General features: G+C 55.4%; 1 protein-coding gene across 1 annotated transcript; it reads left to right on the top strand.

Annotated features, from left to right (window-relative positions):
- Positions 1–12,211: 12,211 nt before the first annotated feature.
- On the top strand, positions 12,212–13,556 carry LOC124525368 (melanoma-associated antigen 8-like). Its single transcript, XM_047097746.1, has 3 exons — positions 12,212–12,650; positions 12,873–13,177; positions 13,321–13,556. The coding sequence occupies exons 1-2, from the start codon at positions 12,330–12,332 to the stop codon at positions 13,062–13,064; spliced, it is 513 nt and encodes a 170-aa protein (XP_046953702.1). The 5' UTR covers positions 12,212–12,329; the 3' UTR covers positions 13,065–13,177; positions 13,321–13,556.
- The last annotated feature ends 7,970 nt before the right edge of the window (positions 13,557–21,526 follow it).

A 21,526-nucleotide genomic window follows, 5' to 3' on the forward strand; every position in this document is an offset into this window, starting at 1 on the left:
CCTCCTGGCCTGGTCAGCTGTGCTCTGCTGGAGTCGCCCAGCCTGGGGTTTGGTCCCTGTAAGGTGGCGACACGTCTGGGTCATCTGTGGGGCCTTTGAAGCCCTGAGGGCCAGTCATTTCTCCCAGAGGGTCTCGCGCACAGAAGCTACCTGAGACAGACTCGTCTGAGCGGTGGTCATGGGTCCCAGGGTTGTAATGCTGGGACTGAGAAGGTCAGAGGGTCTCGCGCACAGAAGCTACCTGAGACAGACTCGTCTGAGCGGTGGTCATGGGTCCCAGGGTTGTAATGCTGGGACTGAGAAGGTTTAGCCAAGAGAGACTGGGATTTCCATCGTGCCCTTCTTCATGTAGACTGAAGATGGCACGGTGGCTATTTCTTCTTCAGGGGACGAGCTGAGCCTCCTGCCCTAGACTGTTAACCCCAGTGGAGATTCGGGGACTCTTGAAACAAAGAACATAAGGCAACAGTCCTACAGAAGACTTTGGACCTAACAGTGCCTAAATCCAATCAAATCTCTGCCTGCTCTCTGTAGAGCACCACACTGTGTCTTCATGAATCTTCTTCTCTCCCACATCCCTCCCACCAATAGGTCCTGTCCCTGTCAGTAACCAACAGAGCTCAGGGGCTCTCAAGGGCCACAGTGAAATACCGCTTCCACTCCTTAAAGAGCTCACTGAAGGGAAAATCCTTATGTGTGCAACTAAAGGAAGCCGAGATGCTGTGGAAGAAGAGATGCTAGGAGCCCCCTTCTGAGAAACCACGAATGACTTTGAAATGGTGGCTTTGTTTTACTTTTACCTCCCGTTTAAATCCTTATCCTCTCAGGGCACGGCCATACAAGACACGCTGACTTCTGGAATGAACACTTGGTAAACCTGTCTAGAAGCACACAGCCCACGGAGCAAGCCTGACTCTAGACCTGAGGCTCCGTCGAGGGTTCCAGCCATTGGACTGAAAGGCACCTTGGGAGACCCTCTCTCAGACCCTCTTGGTGTTCCCCTTTTAGACACAAAGTATGGACTCTCAGAGAGGGCCAATGACGCTCCTCAGTGGTGGAGCTGGCACAAGGAGCTAGGATCCTCGCAGGCGGGGCCCTTTCCTCCTATCCAGAGTGAAGATTAAGAACAAAGTTGTCCAGATGCCTAGAGAACACGTATCCCCAAATCCACTGTCCCATCCTCTCACCTGTGGCGAAGATGACTTTCATTTGGGTTTTGTGCCACCCCACACTCAGACTCTCCTCTATTTTCAGATACTTCATATTGGTTCCATCTAGTCACGTCTAGCTAAACAAGTAGGAATGGTCCCTGGGAGTGAGTCTGTGTAAAGAAGGCCCTATGAAAAGTAGCCCCACAGTAAAGAACATTATTCAGTGTATCTCCAATCAAGGTAATGGCAGGAGAGGACACACGGGGTGGGGTGGGAGTGGGCTCGGGACAAGAGAAGCAGGGTGGGCATGGCAGTGGACCCGTGAAGTGCTTTGTGTCAACAGAACGGAGTATATTGTGAACTTGCAAATCAAGTAATTAAAGGGGGAAATACCGAAGGAGATCCAATTTGCAAGCAGGAGGCCAGAAATCTGGGAGAGCGGAAGCGAAACCACCATATGGAAGAAAGGAAATAGGGCTTCAGAGGTAGGCTTGAGGGACCCTGAATCCAAGTGTCTGCAGAAGGTGATCTGCAAAAGGCATACTCAAGTGCTCCCAAAGTGAGCAGGTCTTGGGCAATGAGAAGGTTTTCCATAGGGAACAAATGGAAACTAAAGACAATCCCCTTGTGATCTGGAGAGGGATGAGCTGAGGAACATGGAGAAGCACAATAAGAGACTCTCAAGCACAGCGGAGGAAGCGGCCGTTCACGCCTAACACCGACGCGTTGGGTAACGCTGTGTCTGAGGTGTTGTGGGTAAAATTGAGGTTGAGGAACAAGACGAATGCTCACACCGTGCTCCATCACAGCCCTACTCTGGGGACAGCATGACCCGGGGGCAAGAAACCAGGACTTTTTGTTGAAAACAGGCCCAACTAACCAGCAGGAGGAGTTGGAAGAGACCAAAGAAAGAAATGGGGGGGGGGGAGGCGGCAGGAAGAAACGGGGGGGGTTACCAACCAAACCCTACTCTGAGGAAACTTGACCTGGGGGCAAGAAGACAAGATTCTTTGAGCCTATCTGAGCAGGACCAACTAACCATCAGGAACAGTTGGAAGAAAACAAAGTGGGAAGTGAGGGGGGGCAGGAATAAAAGGGGGGCTACCAACTGGAACACTGCTCTGAGGAGAACTTGACCGTGGGGCAAGATAACAGGACTTTTTGTTGGGGTCTCTCACAGCAGGACCTACTAACCAGCAAGAGTAATTGGAAGACACAGAAAGGGAAGTGAAGGTGGGGCAGTAATAATGGGCTACCAAGTGAGACACCACTGTGAGGACAACTTGACGTAGGGGGCAAAAAACAGGAGTCTGGGTTGCACACTATCTGAGCAGGACCAACTAACCAGGAGGAAGAGTGGGAAGAGACCAAAGACAGAAGTGTGGGGCACGCAAGAAAACCTAGGGCAAGTAAACGGGACTCTTTGTTGGGGCCTATCTGAGCAGGACATCTAACTAGGAGGAACAGTTAGACGAGACCAAAGTGGGAAGTGTGTGTGGGGGGGGGGGGGGGAATAAGATGGGAGCTATGAACTGAGACCCGACTCTGAGGACAACTTGACTTAGGGGACAAGAAAATACGACTGTTTGATGGGGCCTATCTAAGCAGGACCAACGAAGCAGCAGGAACTGTTGGAAGAGACCAAAGCGAGAATTGGGTGGGGGCAGGAATAACGGGGGGCTAACAACTGAGACCCTACTCTGGGGACAAATTGACCTAGGGAGCAATAAAACAAACAATACTCTTGGTGGGACCTATGTGAGCAGGACCAACTAACTCGCAGTAACAGTTGGAAGAGACCAAACCTGGAAGAGTGTTGGGGTCAGGAAAAAAAGTGGGGCTAACAGTTGAAACCCAACTCTGGACAATTTGACCTGGTGACAAGAAAATGACTCTTTGTTGGGGCTTATCTGAGCAGGACCAACTAACCAGGAGGAACAGTAGGAAGAGTTGGAAGCAGGAAGTGTGTGTGTGGGGGGGGGGGAGAAGCAGGAATAAAAGGGGGGTACCAACTGAAACCCTAGTCTGAGGACAACTTGACCTGGAGGCAAGAACACAGGACTCTTTGTTGAGGGCTATATAAGCAGGACCAAGTAACCAGCAGGAACAGATGGAAAAGACCAAAGCGGAAAGTATGTGGGGGGCAAGAATAAAAGGGGTACTACCAACTGAACCCCGATTCAGAGGACAACGTGTCCTGGGCGCAAAAAAACAGGATTTTTCATTGGGGCCAATCTGAGCAAGACCAACCAACAAGCAGGAACATTTGGAAGAGACCCAAGCAGAAAGTGTGTGTGGGGGTGTGGGGCAGAAATCAAAGAGGAGGCTACCAACTAGGACCCTCCTCTGGAGACAACTTGACCTGGGGGGAAAGAAAACAGGAATCGTGGTGCAGCCTATCTGAGCAGGGCCAACTAACCAGCAGGAAGAGATGAAAGAGACCAAAGTGAGAAGTATGGGGGGGGGAGCAATAAAAGGGGGCCTACAAACTTAAACCCAACTCTGAGGACAACTTGACCTGGGGCCAAGAAAACAGGACTTTGTGTTGGGCCTTATCTGAACAGGACCAACTAACCAACAAGAGCAGTTGAAAGAGACCAAACTAGGAAGTGTGTGTGTGGGGGGGCGTGGTCAGCAGGTACAAAAGGGGGGTGCCAAATTAAACACAACTGTGAGGACAACTTGTCCTAGGGGCAGGAAAATAGGATTCTTTGTTGAGACATATACAAGCAGGACAAACTAACCTATAGGAACAGTTGGAAGAGACCAAAGCAGGAAGGGGGAGGCAGGAATAAAAGGGGAGGCTACCACCTGAAATCCCACTCTGAGGTCAACTTGACCTAGTGGAATAAAAATAGGACTCGTAGTTGAGACCCTACTCTGGGGACAACATTTTCTAGGGGGCAACAAAATAGGACACTTTGTTGGGCCCTACCTGAGTAGGACAAACTAACCAACAGAAGAGGTTGGAAGAGACCAAGGAGGGAAGCGTGTGGGGTGCCGGAATAAAAGGGGGGCTACCAACTTAAATCCAACTCTAAGGACACCTTGACCTGGGGACAAGAAAATAGGACTCTTTGTTGGGACCTATCTGAAAGGGAACAACTCACCGCCAGGAACACTTGGAACAGACCAAAGTGGGAAGTGGCAGTTGGGAGGGGCATTAATAAAAGGAGGGCTCCCAACTGACACACTACTCTGAGGACAACATGACCTTGGGGGCAAGTAAACAGGACTCTTTTGCGGGGCCTATCTAAGCAGGACCAGCTAACCAGCAGGAACAGTTGTTAGAGACCCAAGCAGAAAGTGTGGGGAGGAAGGAATGAAATGGGAGGCTACCAACTGAGACCATACTCTGGGGAAAACTTGACCTCGAGGGCAAGAACAGGACTCTTTGTGGAGGACTATCTAAGCAGGACCGACAAACCAGCAGGAACAGTTGGAGCAGACCAAAGTGGGAAATGTGGGGGGGACAGCAATAAAAGTGGGGCTACCAATTTACACCCTACTCTGAGGACAACGTGGAACAAGAGAACAGGACTCTTTGTTAGGGCCTATCTGACCAGGACCAACTAACCAGCAGGAGAATTTGGAAGAGACCAAAGAGGGGTGTTGGCTTCAAAGGGGCCTACGGACTGAGCCCCTACTCTGAGGACAATGTGACCTGGAGCAGGAAAATAGGACTCTTTACTGGGGCCTATCTGAGAAGTACCAACTAAGCAGCAGCAGGAGTAGTTGGTAGGGATCAAAGCGGGAAGTGGTGGGGGAGGGAATAAAAGGGGGGCTTCAAACTGAGACACTACCCTGGGGACAATTTGAACTAGGGATCAAGAAAACAGGACTCTTGGTGGGGCCTATCTGAGCAGGACCAAGCAACCAGCGGGTACAGTTGGAGCACACCGATGTGGGAAGTGTGCGTGGGGGGAGCAGGAATCAAAGGGGGTCTACCAACTCAGATCCTACTCTGAGGACAACTTGACCTAGGGGCAATAAATCAGGACTCTTGGGGGGCCTATCTGAGCAGGACCGACTAACCCACAAGAACAGTTGGAAGAGGCCAAAGTGGGAATTGGGGGGGAAGAAATAAAATGGTGGCAACCAACTGAGACCCTACTCTGAGGACAACTTGACCTGGGGGTCAACAAAACAGGAAACTTGGTCTGGGCCTCTCTGAGCAGGATCAACTAATCAGCAGGAAGAGTTGGAAGAGACCAAAGCGAGAAGTGTGGGGGTTCAGACATAAAACAGGGGCAACCAAGTCAGACCCTACTCTGAGGACAACTTGACCTTGGGGGCAAGAAACGGGACTCTTTCTTCGGGGCTATCTGAGAAGACGCACTCACCAGCAGGAACAGTTGGAAGAGACCAGAGCAAGAAGCGTTGTGGGACAGGAATAAAAAGGGGGCTACCAATGGAGACAGTACTCTGAGGGCAAGTTAATCTGGGCGTAAGAAAACAGGACTTTTTGTTGGGGCCTATCTGAGCAGGACCAACTAACTAACAGGAGAAGTTGGAAGAGGCCAAGAAGGGAAGTGTGTGAGGTACAGGAATAAAAGCGGGGGCTACCACCTTATACCCAACTCTGAGAACAACTTGACCTGGGGGCAAGGAAACACGATTATTTTGGGGCCTATCTGAGCAGTACCGACTAACCAGTAGTAAGAGTTAGAAGAGAACAAAGCAGGAACTGTGTGTTGCGGCTGGTGGTGGCAGGAATAAAAAGGGGGCTACCAATTAAACCCTACTCTGAGGACAGCTTGACCTAGGGGCATGAAAATAGGACTCTTTGTTGGGGCCTATCTGAGCAGGATAAAGGAACAGTTGCAAGAGACCAAATTGAGAAGTGGTGGCGGGGGGGGGGGGGGAGCTATAAAAGGAGTGCTACCAACTAAGACCCTACTCTGGAAACAACTTTAGCTAGGAGTCAGAAAATATGTTTCTTTGATGGGGCCTATCTGAGCAGTACCAACTATACCAGCAGGAAGGGTTGGAACAGTCCAAAGCGGGAAGTGTCGGGGGGCAGCAATAAAAATGGTGCTCCCAACTGAGACCGTACTCTGAGGACAGCTTGACTCTGGGGGCCATAAAACAGGACAATGTTGGGGGGGCCTATCTGAGATTGATGTCTAACCAGCAGGAACAGTTGCAAGAGACTAATGCAGGAAGTGTGGGGGGCAGGAATAAAAGGGGGGGCTAGTAACTGAGACCATACGCTGAGGGCAACTTGATCTAGGGGGCAAGAAAACAGGGCTCTTTGTTGGGACCTATCTGATAAGGACGAACTAACCAGCAGGAACAGTTGGAAGAGACCAAAGCAGGAAGTGGGGTGGGGAGGGAATAAAAGGGGGACTACAAACTGAAATCCTACTCTGAGGACAAGTTGACTTGGTGGCAAGAAAATAGGACTTTTTGTTGTGGCCTATCTGAGCAGGACCAACCAACCAGCAGTAAACTCTGGAAGGACCGAACCAGGAAGGTGGGGGGGGGGCAGGAACAAATGGGGGGCTACAAATTGAGATGCTACCCTGTGGACAACTTGACACACGAGGCAAGAAAACATGACTCTTATTGGGGCCTATCTGAGTCGGACCAACTAACGAGCAGGAACAGTAGGACGAGATCAAAGCAGGAAATGGGGAGGCAGGAACAAAAGTGGACACCAACTGAGATCCTACTCTATGGACAACGTGACCTGGGGGGGCAAGAAACCAGGGTTCTTCCTTCTGGCCTATCTGAGCAGTACTACCTAATCAGCAGGAAGAGCTGGAAGACACCAAAGCAGGAAGTGTGGGAGGCATGAGTAAAAGGGGGGCTACCAACGAAGACCCTACTCTGAGGACAACTTGAAGTGGGGCAAGTAAACAGGGCTCTTTGATGGGACCTATCTGACCAGGACCAACTAGCTACCAGGAGTACTTGAAGAGACAAAAGCGAGAAGTTTGCCGGGGCAGGTATAAACGGGGGCTACCAACTGAGACCCTAATCTGAGGACGACTTGGCCTGGGGGCAAGAAAACAGGACTCCCTTTTGTGGCCCATGTGAGCAGGACCAAGTAACCAATAGAGCAGTTGGAATGGACCAAAGCAGGAAGTGGGGGGGGGGCAGGACAAAAGGGAGGCAACCAACACACACCCTACTCTGAGGACAACGTGACCTCGGGGGCAAGAAAACAGGACTCTTGGTTCGTGCCTATGTGAGCTGGACCAACTAACCAGCAGGAACAGTTGGAAGAGACCAAACCAGGAAGTGTGTTTGGAGGAGTGGCAGGAATCTAAAGGGGACTACCAAATTAAACCAGATGCTGAGAACAATGTGACCTAGGGGCATGAAATTAGGACTGTTTCTTGCAGCCTACTTGAGAAGGAACAATTAACCAGCAGGAACACTTGGAAGATACCAAAGCAGGAACTGGTGGATCGGGAATAAAAGGGGGCTGCCAACTAAGACCCTACTCTGGAGACAACTTGACCTGGGGGGAAAGAAAACAGGAATCATGGTGCAGCCTATCTGAGCAGGGCCAACTAACCAGCAGGAAGAGATGAAAGAGACCAAAGTGAGAAGTATGGGGGGGGGAGCAATAAAAGGGGGCCTACAAACTTAAACCCAACTCTGAGGACAACTTGACCTGGGGCCAAGAAAACAGGACTTTGTGTTGGGCCTTACCTGAACAAGACCAACTAATCAGCAGGAGCAGTTGAAAGAGACCAAACCAGGAAGTGTGTGTGTGGGGGGGGCGTGGTCAGCAGGTACAAAAGGGGGGTGCCAAATTAAACACAACTGTGAGGACAACTTGTCCTAGGGGCAGGAAAATAGGATTCTTTGTTGAGACATATACAAGCAGGACAAACTAACCTATAGGAACAGTTGGAAGAGACCAAAGCAGGAAGGGGGAGGCAGGAATAAAAGGGGAGGCTACCACCTGAAATCCCACTCTGAGGTCAACTTGACCTAGTGGAATAAAAATAGGACTCGTAGTTGGGGCCTATCTGAGCAGGACCAATTAACCAGCAGGAACAGGTTGAAAAGACCGAAGCAGGAAGTGTGGGGTGGGCAATAGGAATAAAAGGGGGGGCACCAACCGACTCCCTACTCTGATGACCACTTGACCTGGGGGAAAGAACATAGGACTCTTTGTTGGGCCCTATCTGAGCAGGACCAAGTAACAAGCAGGAACCGTTGGAAGAGACCAAAGTAGACAGAGTGGGAGGGCAGGCAAAAAAAAGGGGGGCTACCAAGTAAGACCCTACTCTGGGGACAACTTGATCTAGACGGTAAGAAAACAAGACTGTTTGTTCGGTCCTATCTGAGCAGGAGCAAATAACCAGCAGGAGCCTTTGGAAGAGAACCAAACGGGAATGGGGGGGGGGGATAAGAGGGGGGCTGCCAAATGGGACCCAATTCTGAGGGCAACTTAACCTGGCGGCAAGATAATAGGACTCTTTGGGGGCCAATCTGAGTAGGACCAACTAACCAGTGGGAACAGTTGGAAGAGGCCAAAGCAGGAATTAGGGTGCAGGAATAAAAGGGGGGCTACCAGCTGAGACCATACTCTGAGAACAACTGGACAAAGCGGGCAAGTAAATTAAGACTCTTTTTTGGAGCCAATCTGAGTAGGACCATCTAACCAGCAGGAAGAGTTGGAAGAGACCAAAGCAGGAAGTGTGGTGACCAGGAATGAAAGGGGCCTAGTAACTGAGACCCTACTCGGAACACTACTTGACCCAGGGGGCAAGAAAACAGGACTCTTTATTGGGGCCTGTTGAGCAGGACCAACTACACATCAGGAATCGTTGGAAGAGACCAAACCGGTAAGTGGGAGGGAGCAGGAGTAATAGGGGGGCTGCCAACTGAGTCCCTACTCTGAGGACAACTTGTGTTGGGGACAAGGCAACAGGACGCTTTGCTGGGACATAGCTGAGCATGACCAACAAACCAGTGATTACAGTTGGGAGAGACCAAAGCAAGAAATGTGTGGGTGGGGGTGTGGCAGGAATAAACGGGGGGGGGGGGCTACCAACTGCAACAGTACTCTGAGGACAACTTGACATGGGGTCAAGAAAACAGAACACTTTGTTGGGGCCCTGTCGGAGCAGAACCAACCAACCAGCAAGAACAGCTAGAAGAGACCAAAGCAAGAAGAGAGGGGGGAGGAATAGAAGGGGGGCTACCAACTGAGACCCTCCTCTGAGGACAACTTGTCCGAGGAGCAAGAAAACAGGAGGCTTTGTTCAGGCCTATCTGAGCAGGACCAAGTAACCAGCAGGAACAGTTGGAAGAGAGAAAAGTCGGAAGCGTGTGTGGCGGGGCGGCAGGAATAATAGGGGGGACGGGCCCAGGCTCTTCTGCAGCAGATGTCGGGACTTCATGGAGATCCGCAGGGCCCATCCCGCCCCGGGGAGAGGAGAGCAGCCTGGGCCGCGGTGCCGGGGTACGTGTAGAGAGTGGCCGCAGGCCCCGTCCACTCAACTGTGCCTCGGGGATCTGAGGAAGCTGAGGACCTTGGGGTGAGGGACAGGATCCTAGGTCAGGAAAGGGCAGGGATACAGGACGGGGCCACGGTGTCCAGGTGGGGGTCAGAGGGAGGACTGAGGGACTCGGGTCCCCAGGACAGAGGGGACGTCCCAAAGTTCAAGACCTCAGGCCTTCTGAGAAGGGCCCTTGGGAGGCATGGGGACTCGCGGAGGAGAGTCGGGCCAGACTTCCGCAGCAGCCGGGTCTCAGAGACACCGGAGGAGGCGCAGGGGGCGGGGGGGGGGTGGCTGGGCCACCTCAGGTGGGCAGAGGGCAGGGCCCGTGTCCCGGGGCGATTCCTAATGAGGAACAGAGGGACCTGCAGGCAAAGGAGCCTGGACCCCACAACAGAGTCAGTCCGCGCAGGCCCCCGGGAGGGATGGGGACACTGGGCGAGGCTGGACTTGGGCATCCGGGTCTCGGATCACCTGGACGGGGGAGTGGGGGTCGGATGGGTGAGCTGGGCAGAACCTAGGACCCGCTGTCTGTCGGGAGCAGCCGCTCCGGTGGGCAGACGGGAGGAGGGCCCAGGTGCTGTCAGGAGACCAGGTCCACCCCAGCCCAGAGCTACGAAGTCAGTCCGTGCCGCAGGCCCGGGGAGCCCCTGCATCGGGTGGCCAGAGGTGGCGGGCACCCCGTCACTGAGCCTGGGCGGTGCGTCCCAGAGACCTTCGGACCCCGGTCTGAGGGGCACGAGTTCCCATCGTCAGCGGCCACGCGCACAGGCCAACCCCGGGGTGCAGGAGGCCACCTAGGGAACACCGAGAGAGGGACTCTGGCCCCCAGAACGCAGGCCCTGGCCGGAAGGCGACCCCTAGCGGCAGCCTAGGGAAGCCCCTAGTGGGAATGAGGCCCCGCGGGGTGTCTGGACTTCCGCATCCGGGTCTCAAGAGACTGGCGGGGCGGGGCGGGGCGGGGCGAGGGGGCCTCGGCGTGGGCGCCGGCGAGGGCGTCGGCGTGGGCGTAGGTGTCGGCGTCGGCGTCGGCGTCTTCCGGCCGCGCCTCGAATCCCGTCAGGCGCGGCAAGGGCGCAGAGCCTCGTGGGCTTCGAGGTGAGGCCCAGAGGGACGAGCGAGGGAGCCGGGACCCAGAGGGGAAGGAGTTCGGCGGTGGCGGCGGCGGTGGAGGCCGCAGGGTGGCGCGACCACGACGACTGTGACCAGGGCGTGAGGCGTGGGCGGACTCGGGCTCTGGGTCCCAGCCCGACTGAGAGCTGGTTGCGCGCGAGGAGCCGGCGTCAGGCGGCAGAGCCCGAGGCCCAGGCCGCCCAGGGAGTCCGGATGGGGACGAGAGGATAGGGCTGAGGGACCCCAAGGAAGCCACGTGAGCCCCCCGCCATCGGCCCCGGGCCTCCCCGGACTTGGTCGCCTCGTGCGACGCCAGCCGCCTTGGCCCGGACCTCGCCGGGCCGTGAGGGTTCTGGTGGGGGGCAGCGGGCGCGGGGCTCCCCAGGAGAGCCCTGCGGGAGGACGGCCGGGGGCCCCTTGGACCCCAGCCCCGGGGCCGCCCTCGGAGAGCCGCCCCCGCGGTGGGTCTGGGCGAGGGGAGGGCCTTGGTGTGCGGGGCTGGACCCCGGTCAGCCGAGGCAGGATCCCGGGCCCTGGCCGGGGTGCAGGGGAGAGAGGAGGCGCTGCGTCCCAGCCCAGGACACCTGCGTAGGGCCCAGGCCTGCCCTGCCGCTCGGGTCCGCTCTGGCTGTCAGCGGAGGCCCAGAAGGGGCAGGCCCAGGCCTGATGGGGGGTGGGGGGGTGGGGGCTCCCGGGGCGGGGCCGCCCAGAGTCCTGGCCAGAATCCCCTGGCCGCAGTGGGGGGTGGGGGCCCGGGGCGGTGCTCGCGGTCTGCACCCACCCTGAGACCCTGAGGCGCCCCCTCCCTCCCCGCCTCCCTCCCTCCATCCCTCCCTCTTCCAGGGGCTCTGCGAGCTCTGCAGTTGAGGCCTTGGTCTGAGGCAGTGGTCCTGAGGTCACAGAGCAGAGGAGGCGCGGCCGCGTGCCAGTCGGTTGTCCAGGCGAGGTGGGTGCTCCCGCGCGTGGGGCCGGGGGCTCGCCCATCCCACCCCAGAGGGGACCCCTCGGCCCCCAACCCCCACGCGGCCCCGCTCTCAGGCCTGGGAGCTCGGGGTCTGGGTGGGCTGGGCCTCCCCCTGAGGAGCCACCCCTCTTCTGTCTTCAAGGTCTGGCGACCATCATGTCCCTGGGTGAGAGCAGTATGTTCTGCAAGCTGAAGGAGGAGCCAAGAGAGGTCCCACTGCCATGGGATGCACCGCTGCCAGAGCCTGAGGACAGGGAGGTGGAGGAGGTGGAGTTGAAGAAGGAGGAGTTGGAGTTGAAGAAGGAGGAGTTGGAGGAGGAGAAGGTGGAGGAGGAGGAGGTGGAAGAAGTGCATTTGGAGGTGGAGGTTGAGGTGGAGGAGCTGGAGGTTGAGGTGGAGGAGGTGGAACCCCAGGAAGAGGAGTTGGAGGAGGAGGAGGTGGAGGTGGAGGAGGAGAAAGCAGAGGAGGAGGAGGGGGGGTACCCATCTCCCCCCTCCTCCTCCTCCTCCTCCCCTTCCTCCCCGTCCTCCTCCTGCTCTGTCCTCATTCTGGTCCCCCTGGAGGAGGGGTCTGCTGCTGCCGGGTCCCCGAGTCCTCCCCAGAGCCCTCGGAGCTCCTGCCCCTCCCCCAGTGCCATGGCAGGCGCTTCGGGGAGCCAGTCCCACCAGGGCTCCAGCAGCCCCGATGAGGAGGGGTCGAGCACCTGGGGGGCCCCGGCAGGGGCCCAGGCCTCGCTCCCAGATGCGCTCCGCGTGAAGGTGGCCGGCCTGGTGCTGCTTCTGCTCCTCAAGTATCGCACCAATCAGCCGACCACACGGGCGGAGATGCTGGCGGCGGTTAGCCAAGATGACCAGGACCGCTTCCCCGTGATCTTCCGCCGAGCCTGCGAGTATCTGCAGCTGGTCTTTGGAGTCGACGTGAAGGAAGTGGACCCCCGCGAGCGCTCCTACGTCCTGGTCAGCATCCTGGGCCTCAGCTGCGATGGGACGCCGAGTGGTAGGCACGGCATGCCCAAGACCAGCCTCCTGGTGCTGGTCCTGTGGGTGATCCTCCTGGAGGAGGACCGTGCCCCTGAGGAGGCGGTGTGGGAAGCGCTGGGGGTCATGGGGGTGTATGCCGGCAGGGAGCACGTATTCTATGGGGAGCCCAGGGAGCTGCTGACCGAAGTCTGGGTGCAGGAAGGGTACCTGGAGTACCGGCAGGTGCCCGGCAGCGAGCCCGCACGCTACGAGTTCCTGTGGGGTCCCAGGGCGCACGCAGAAACCAGCGCCGTGCAAGTGCTGCAGCACATCCTCGCGGTCAACAGCAGGCAGCCCGGGTCTCCGTGTCTGTCCGAAGAGGCTGTGAGCCATGAGGAAGAGCGGGCCTGAGCCCGAGGGGCAGCCGGGCCCGTTCCCACCTGGGGTCGAGCAGCCTCTCCTGCGGGGCACGAAGCCAGGCCACTTCTCCCCTGCGAGTGCGAGCAGAGCGGGCGCTGGGCGTTGTGAGTAGTGGAGGGCCAGGGCGGCTTGGGGGAAAGCGGGGCCAAGCGCACGTTTGGGTGGGTTCTTGTTCTCTGTCTACGTGGCCTCGGAAATCGATCTTTGTTTCGTCGAGGAAGTTTTCAGATGTTGTTCCTTGTCATAGAAGGTTTCGTGAGCCTCGGGCTCAGTGTGGGAGTGGCACCCACGCCACAGGTGTTCAAGAGTCAGAGTTTTGCCGTTTGGTGCAACGAGCTGGGAACCCTTCCGTCCTCGTTCGGGATCCAGAAGGGAATCGCGGTGCCTGGGCTGGGCACAGACAGGGATGTCTTGCAAACGTGAAGACCTTGGCAGTAAACGGATGGCTTCAGGACATGGAGAAATAAAAGATGTTCGTTCTTGCTTCTTGTCCCTTGTCATCTGTCATTCTGGACAAGGGACATAGAGATGTGTGCCTGCCTTTGCTTGGGTCTCCAAGAAAGGAGGAGACACTCGATCTGAGCAGAGGTCCCCAGCTCACTGGGACATTTGTGGCCGGACATTCGCTGAGCTCTGCTCACTCTCGGAAGGGCCCTGTGTTGGCAGTGAGGACACTAGGAGAGGCAGGACACGTCCCACCCATAGGTGACTATCTAGCAGCTGCGGTCCCCATGGGAAGGCAGGGAAAGGTCCCCTAAGAGGAGCAGAAGAAATGAAAGAAGGCTGAGGCGGTGGGGCTCCAGGGGGGGAGCCCCGCAGTGGAGATGCCCTGCCCGAGCCAGGCTGGCCTGGGATCTCTGTTCAGTGCGATGCTTCTGGGCAGCTCATCACAATGTAGCGGGGAGGGGACCGTGGCTGCGGTGTGCTCCCTGCCTCTGTCTCCAGGAAGTCGGGGAGTGAGAGCCTGGATCTGAGGCGCACAGACTCAGCTGTTCAGATGGCGGGGCACGGCCCGAGCCGGTCAGAGTCAAGGTGAAGATCCCGGAAAGGATAGTGACAGAGGTGGGGCCTCGGTCTTGGATGCCTGGTTCGGGCCGGCAGAGAGAAGGGGCCCGGCCGGGCAGCAAGGCGTGCACGTCGACATGTGAGGGAGCACGGCCGGCCCCCCATCCCGGAATCCAGGTCAGTCCAGCCGGCAGCCCGAGAGCCCCCGGCAGGGTGGTCAGGCGGAGCCCTTCTCCCAGCGGGGCTAAGGGTGGTAGACTCGGGGCCCCAGAGGGACGAGCCCAGGCTCTTCCTGGAGCTGGTGTCTGGACCGAGGGAGAGCGGTAGGGCCTAGTACACCCACCCACCCTGGGTAGAGGCGCTCAGGCCCCGCTGAGGCCGGGGTTTCTGGAGAGGGCGGCCGCAGGCTGCGTCCACTCAACTGTACCTCGGGGGTTTGAGGGAGCTGAGGACCTTGGGGTGAGGGACAGGATCCCAGGTCAGAAAGGGCAGGGGCACGGGCCGGGCTAGGGAGTCCAGGCGGGGACATGGGGGGAGGACCGAACGACTCAGGTCCCTAGGACACACAGAAGGAACCTGCCGGAGTTCGGGCACCCGCGTCCTTCTGTGAAGGGCCAGGGGCAGGATGGGCATTTGGGTGGACGAGTCGGGCCAGACTTCCACAGCGGAGTCTCACAGACACAGGGTGTGTGTGTGTGTGTGTGGGTTGGGGGAGGCGGCTGGGACACCTCAAGTGGGCAGAGGGCAGGGCCTGGGTCCTGTGGCCATTCTTGGCGAGGATGCAGAAGGAGGACAGAGGGAGCCTGGGCCCCTCAACAGAGTCAGTCTGAGCCTTCCGAATGCCTGCCCCTCCCCCGCTGACATGGCAGGTGCTCCGGGGAGCCAGTCCGATGAGGACCCCAGCAGCCCCGATGAGGAGGGGTCCAGCACCAGAGGGGCCCCAGAAGGAGCCCAGCCCTCGCTCCCAGATGCATTCGGCATGAGGCTGGCTGACCTGGTGGCATTCCTGCTCCTCAAGTATCGCACTCAGCAGCCGACCGACCACACAGGCGGAGATGCTGGCGGCGGTCAGCCAAGATGACCAGGACCACGTCTCCGGGATCTTCCGTCAAGCCTGCGAGTATCTGCAGCTGGTCTTTGGTGTTGACGTGAAGGAAGCGGACGCCAGAGACCACTCCTTCTTCCTGGTCACCATCCTTGGCCTGATATGTGATGGGATGCTAAGCAGTAGGCAGGGCATGCCCACGGCCAGCCTCCTGGTGCTGGTCTTGGGGGTGGTCCTCCTGGAGAACAACTGTGCCCCTGAGGAGGAGGTGTGGAACGTGCGGGCTACCAACTGAGACCTACTCTGATGACAACGTGACCTAGGGGCAAGAAATCAGGACGCGTTATCAGGGCATTACGTGAGCAGCACCAACTAACCAGCAGGATCAGTTGGAAGAGACCAAAGTGGGAAGTGTGTGGCCACCGTGGATAAAAGGGGAGCTAACAACTGAAAAGCAACTCTGAGGACAACGTGACTTGGGGGCAAGAAAACAGGACTTTCTTTTGGGGCTTATCTGAGCAGGACCAACTAACCAGATGGAACAGTTGGAAAAGACCAAAGCAGAAAGTGGGGGGGAGGGGCTACCAACTGGGATCCTACTCTGAGGACCACTTGATCTAGAGGACAAGAAAACAGGACTCTTTGCTCGGGCCTAAATGCGCAGGACCAACTAACCAGCAGGAATATGTGGTGGAGACCAAAGGTGGGAGTGTGTGCTGGGGAGGGGTGGCTGGAATAAAATGGGGGCTACCAACTGGAACCCTACTCTGAGGACAACTTGACCTGGGGGAAAGATAAAAGGACTCATTGTTGTGGCCTATTTGAAGAGGACCAACTAACCGGCAGGAGCACGTGGAAGAGACCGAGGCGGAACTTTGTTGGCGGTAGGAATAAACGGGGGGCTACCAACTGAGAAACTACTCTGAGGGCAACTTGAACTGGGGGCAAGAGAACAGGACTCTTTTTGGGGCCTATCTGAGCAGGAACACCTAATCAGCGGGACCAGTAGGAAGAGACCAAAGCAGAAACTGTGAGGGGGGCAGCAGGAATAAAAGGGGGGCAACCACCTGAAACCATTCTCTGAGTAGAACTTTACCTGGGGGCAAGAAAAAAGGACTCTTTGTTGGGGCCTATCTGTGCCGGAGCAACTAACCAGCATTAACATTTTGAAGAGACCAATGCAGGAAGTGGGGGGAAACGAATAAAAGGGAAGGCAACCATCTGAGACCCTATCCTGAACACAATTTGACCCGGTGGCAAGAAACCAGGACTACTGGTGCGTGTCTATCTGAGCAGGACCAACTAAGAAGCAGGAACAGTTGGAGGAGACCACAGCGGGAAGAGTGGGGAAGGGAACAAAGGGGGACTAAAAACTGAAACCCTACTTTGAAGACACCTTGACCTGGGGCATGAAAATAGGACTCTTTCTTGGGGCCTATCTGAGCCGGACCATCCAACCAAAAGGAAGAGTTGGAAGAGACCAAAGCAGCAAGTGGAGGCAATAAAGGGGGGCCTACCAACTGAGACCCTACTCTGAGGACAACTTGACCTGGGGGCAAGTCAACAGGACTCTTTGCTGGGGCCTATCTGAGTAGGACCAACTAACCAGCAGGAACAGTTGCGAGAGACCAAAGCGGGAAGTAGGGAGGGGCAGGAATAAAAGGGGTGCTGCCAAGTGAGACACTACTCTGAGGACAATTTGACATAGGGGGCAGGAAAACAGGACTCTTGGTGGTGCCTATCTGAGCAGAACCAACTCATCAGGAACATTTGGAGGAGACCAAAGCAGGAAGTGTGTGTGTGTGTGTGTGTGTGTGTGTGTGTGTTGGGGGGTGGCAGGAATGAAAGTGGGGCTACAAACTGAAAACCAACTCTGAGGACAAATTGACCTGGGGGAAGAAAATCAGTCTTTGTCGGGGCCTATCAGAGCAGGTCCAATTAACCAGAAGGAACTGTTGGAAGAGATCAAAGTGGGAATTGGGGGAGGACAAGAATAAAAGGAGGGTACAAACTCAGACACTACTCTGAGGATAACTTGACCGAGGGGGCATGAAAACATAACTCTTTGTTTGCCCTATCTGAGCAGGAACAATTAACCGGCAGGGACATTTGGAAGAGACCAAAGTGGGAAGTGAGGAGGCAGGAATAAAAGACAAGTACCCCCTGAAACCCTACTCTGAGGACTCCTTGACCAGAGAGCAAGAATATAGGACTTGTTGTTGGGGCCTATCTGAGCAGAACCAACTAACAAGCAGGAATACTTGGAAAAGACCAAAGCAAAATGTGTGGGGTGAGGCTGTGAGTATAAAGGGGGGCTACCAACTGAGACCCTACCTTGGGGACAGCTTCATCTAGGCGGCAAGAAAATAGGACTTTTCGTTGGGGCCTAAGCAGAGCAGGGAACCAGCAGGGACATTTGGAGCAGACATAAGCGGGAAGTTGGGATGTGCAGGAATAAAGGCAGGGCTACTGCCTGCAACTCTACTCTGAGGACAACTTGACTTGGGGGCAAAAAACCAGGACTCTGTGTTGGGGCCTATCTGAGCAGGATGCACTCATCAGCAGGAACAATAGGACGAGACCAAAGCAGGAAGTGCGGCGGGGGGGGGGCAGGAATGGGGGGGAGCTACCAACTGAGAGCCTACTCTGAGGGCAACTTAACCTAGGGGGCAAGAAAACAGGACTCTGTGTTGGGACATAGGTGAGCAGGACCAACTAACTAGAAGGAACAGTTAGAAGAGACCAAATAGGGAAGTGTGTGGGGGGTGGGAATAAAAGGGGAGCAACCAACTGAGACCCGACTCTGAGGACAACTTGACTCAGGAGGCAAGAAAACAGGACTCTTTGTTGTGGGCCTACCTGACCAGGAACAACTAACCAACAGGAGCAGTTGGAAGAGACCAAAGCGAGAAGTGAGGGAGGGGCAGGAATAAAAGGGGGACTACCAACTGAGAACTTACTCTGAGGACAAGTCGTCCTGGGGCAAGGAAACAGGACTCTTGGTTGGGGCCTATCTAAGCAGGACCAGCTAACCAGCAGGAACAGTTGGAAGAGAGCAAGCGGGAAGTGGGGGTGGGGCAGTTATAACAGGGGGGCTAAAAACTGAGACCCGACTCTGACGACAACTTGACCTATGGGACAAGAAATCAGGACTCTAAGTTGGGGCCTATGTGAGCAGGACCACCTAAGCAGCAGGAACATTTGGAAGAGACCAATGCAGGAAATGTGGGGGGGGGGGGGGTGCGGGAATAAAAGCAGGGCTACCAACTGAGACCCTACTCTGAGGACAACTTGACCTAGGGAGTAAGAAAACAGGACTCTTCTTTGGGGCCTATCTGAGCAGGACCAACTAAGCAGCAGGAACTGTTGGAAGAGACCAAAGCAGGAAGTAGGGGGTGCAGGAATAAAAGGGGGCTAACAACTAAGACCTTACTCTGGGGACAACTTGACCTAGGGGGCAAGTAAAGAGGACTCTTTGTTGGGCCCTATCTGAGCAAGACCAAGTAACCAGCAGGAATAGTTGGAAGAGATCAAAGTGGGAAGTGGGGGAGAGAGAATAAAAGGGGGGCTACAAACTGAAACACTACTCTGAGGACATCTTGATCTGGAAAAACAGATCTTGATCAAGAAAACAGGACTCTTTGTTGGGACTATCTGAGGAGGGCCAGCTCACCAGGAGGAACAGTTGTTAGACAGCCCAGCAGAACGTGTGCAGAAGGGTTAGGAATAAAAGGGGAGGCTACCAACTGAGACCATACCCTGAGGACAACTAGACCTAGGGGGCAAGGAAACAGGACTCTTTGCTGCGGCCTATCTAACCAGGCCCAACTAATCAGCAGGAACAGTTGGAGAAGACAGAAGCTTGAAGCAGGGTGGCAGCGTTAAGGTGGGGCTACCAAGTAAGGCCTTACTCTGAGGACCATGTAACCTGGGGCCAAGAAAACAGGACTCTTTGTTGGGGCCTATCTGAGCAGGACCAGCTCACTAACAGGAACAGTTGGAAGAGGCCAAAGTGTGAATTGCAGGGGCAGGAATAAAAGGGGGGCCACCGACTGAGACCCTACTCTGAAGACAACTCGATATAGGGGACAAGAAAACAGGACTATTGGTTCTGGCCTATCAGAGTAGGACCAACTAACTAACAGGAACAGCTGGAAGAGACCAAAGCAGGATTGGGGTCAGGAAAAAAGGGGCTGCCAACTGAGAACCTGTTCTTCAGACAAGTTGACATTGGGGGCAAGAAACAGGGCTCTTTGTTGGGACCTACCTGAGCAGGACCAACTAACCAGCAGGACCAGCTGGAAGAGACCAAAGCGGGAAGCGTGGGGGGAGAAAACAATAGGGGGGCCACAAACTGAAACCCTACTCGGAGGAGAACTTGACCTGGGGCAAGAAGAAAACAGGACACTTTTTGGGGGCCTATCTGAGCAGGAGTAACCAACCAGCAGGAAAAATTGGATTAAACCAAAGGCAGAAGCGGGGGGGGGGGGCAGGAATAAATGGGGAAGCTACAAACTGAGACCCTACTCTGCAGAAAACTTGACGTAGAGGGCAAGAAAATAGGACATCTTCTTGGGGCCTATCTGAAGACAACCAACTAACCAGCAGATACAGTTGGAACATACCAAAGCAGGCAGAGGGGGGTGGCAGGAATAGAAGGGGTACAACCAACTGAGACCATACTCTGAGGATAACTTCATCTAGGGGTCATGGGAAATGGACTCTTTGTTGCGGCCCATCTGAGAAGAACCAACTAACCAGCAGATACAGTTGGAACAGACCAATGCGGCAAGTGTTTGGTGGAGGCAATCAAAGGGGGTCTACCAACTGAGGTCCTACTGTGAGATCAACTTGACCTAGTGGGAAAAAAAAAACAGGACTCTTTTTTGGGCCCATCTGAGCAGGACCAACTAACCAGCAGGAAGAGTTGGAAGAGACCAAAGCTGGAAGTGTGTGAGGGGGTGCAGGAATAAAAAGGGGCTACCAGCTGAAACCCTACTCTGAGGACAAACTGACATGGGGGCAAGAAAACAAGACTCCTTGTTGGAGTCTATCTGAACAGGACCAACTAACCAGCAGGAACCTTTGGAGCAGATCAAAGCTGGAAGTGAGGGGAGGCATCAATAAAAGTAGGGCTACCAACTGAGACCCTACTCTGAGGACCATTTGACCTGGAGCAAGAAAACAGAACTCTTTGTTGGGGCTTATCTGACCAGGAACAACTAACCGGCAGGAGCAGTTGGAAGAGACCAGGAAGTGGGGAGGGCAGGTATAAAAGAGGGCCTACCAACTGAGACCCTGCTCTGAGGACAAGTTGATCTGGGGGCGTGAAAACAGGACTCTTTGTTGGGGCCTATCTTAGCAGGACCAATGAACCAATAGCAGCAGTTGTGAGAGACCAAAGCAGGATGTGGGGAGGCGGGAGAAAAAGGGAGGCAACCAACTGAGACCCTACTCTGAGGACAAATTGACCTAGGGGGCAAGAAAACAGGACTCTTGTTTCGGGCCTACATGAGCAGGACCAACTCACCAGCAGGAACCATTACGAGAGAAGAAATGAGGAAGTGTGTGTAAGGGGGTGGCAGGAATAAAAAGGGGGCTACCGACAGAAACCCTACTTTGAGGACAACATGACATAAGGACATGAAAATAGGACTGATTGTTGCGGCCTACCTGAGTAGGACCAACTAACCAGCAAGAACTGTTGGCCCAGGAATAAAGGGGGGGCTAACAACTAAGACCTTACTCTGGGGACAACTTGGCCTAGGGGGCAGGTAAAGAGGACTCTTTGTTGGGCCCTATCTGAGCAAGACCAACTAACCAGCAGGAATAGGTGGAAGAGACCAAAGCAGGAAGTGGGGGAGAGAGAATAAAAGGGGGGCTACAAACTGAAACGCTACTCTGAAGACAACTTGACATGGGGGTAAGAAAACGGGACTCTCTGTTGGGACTATCTGAGGAGGACCAGCTCACCAGTAGGAACAGTTGTTAGACAGCTAAGCAGAAAGTGTGCAGAGGGGGTAGGAATAAAAGGGGTCTACAAACTGAGACCCTACTCTGAGGACAACTTGGCCTAGGGGGCAAGGAAACCGGACTCTGCTGCAGCCTATCTAACAAGGCCCAACTAATCAGCAGGAACAGTTGGAGGAGACAAGAGCTTGAAGCGGGGGTGGCAGCATTAAAGTGGGGCTACCAGCTAAGGCCCTACTCTGAGGACCATGTAACCTGGGGCCAAGAAAACAGGACTCTTTGTTGGGGCCTATCTGAGCAGGACCAAGTTACCAAAGTAGTTGGAAGAGGCCAAAGGGGGAAGTGTGTGGGGGCAGGAATAAAAGGGGGACTACCAACGGAAACACACCTGTGAGGAAAACATGCCCTGGGGGCAAGGAAACAGGAATTTGGG

The sequence above is a fragment of the Lynx rufus genome, unplaced genomic scaffold (assembly GCF_022079265.1).
Source record: "Lynx rufus isolate CCGP_SWC_20201006 ecotype Redwood Valley unplaced genomic scaffold, mLynRuf1.p SCAF_40, whole genome shotgun sequence".
Lineage (NCBI taxonomy): Eukaryota > Metazoa > Chordata > Mammalia > Carnivora > Felidae > Lynx > Lynx rufus.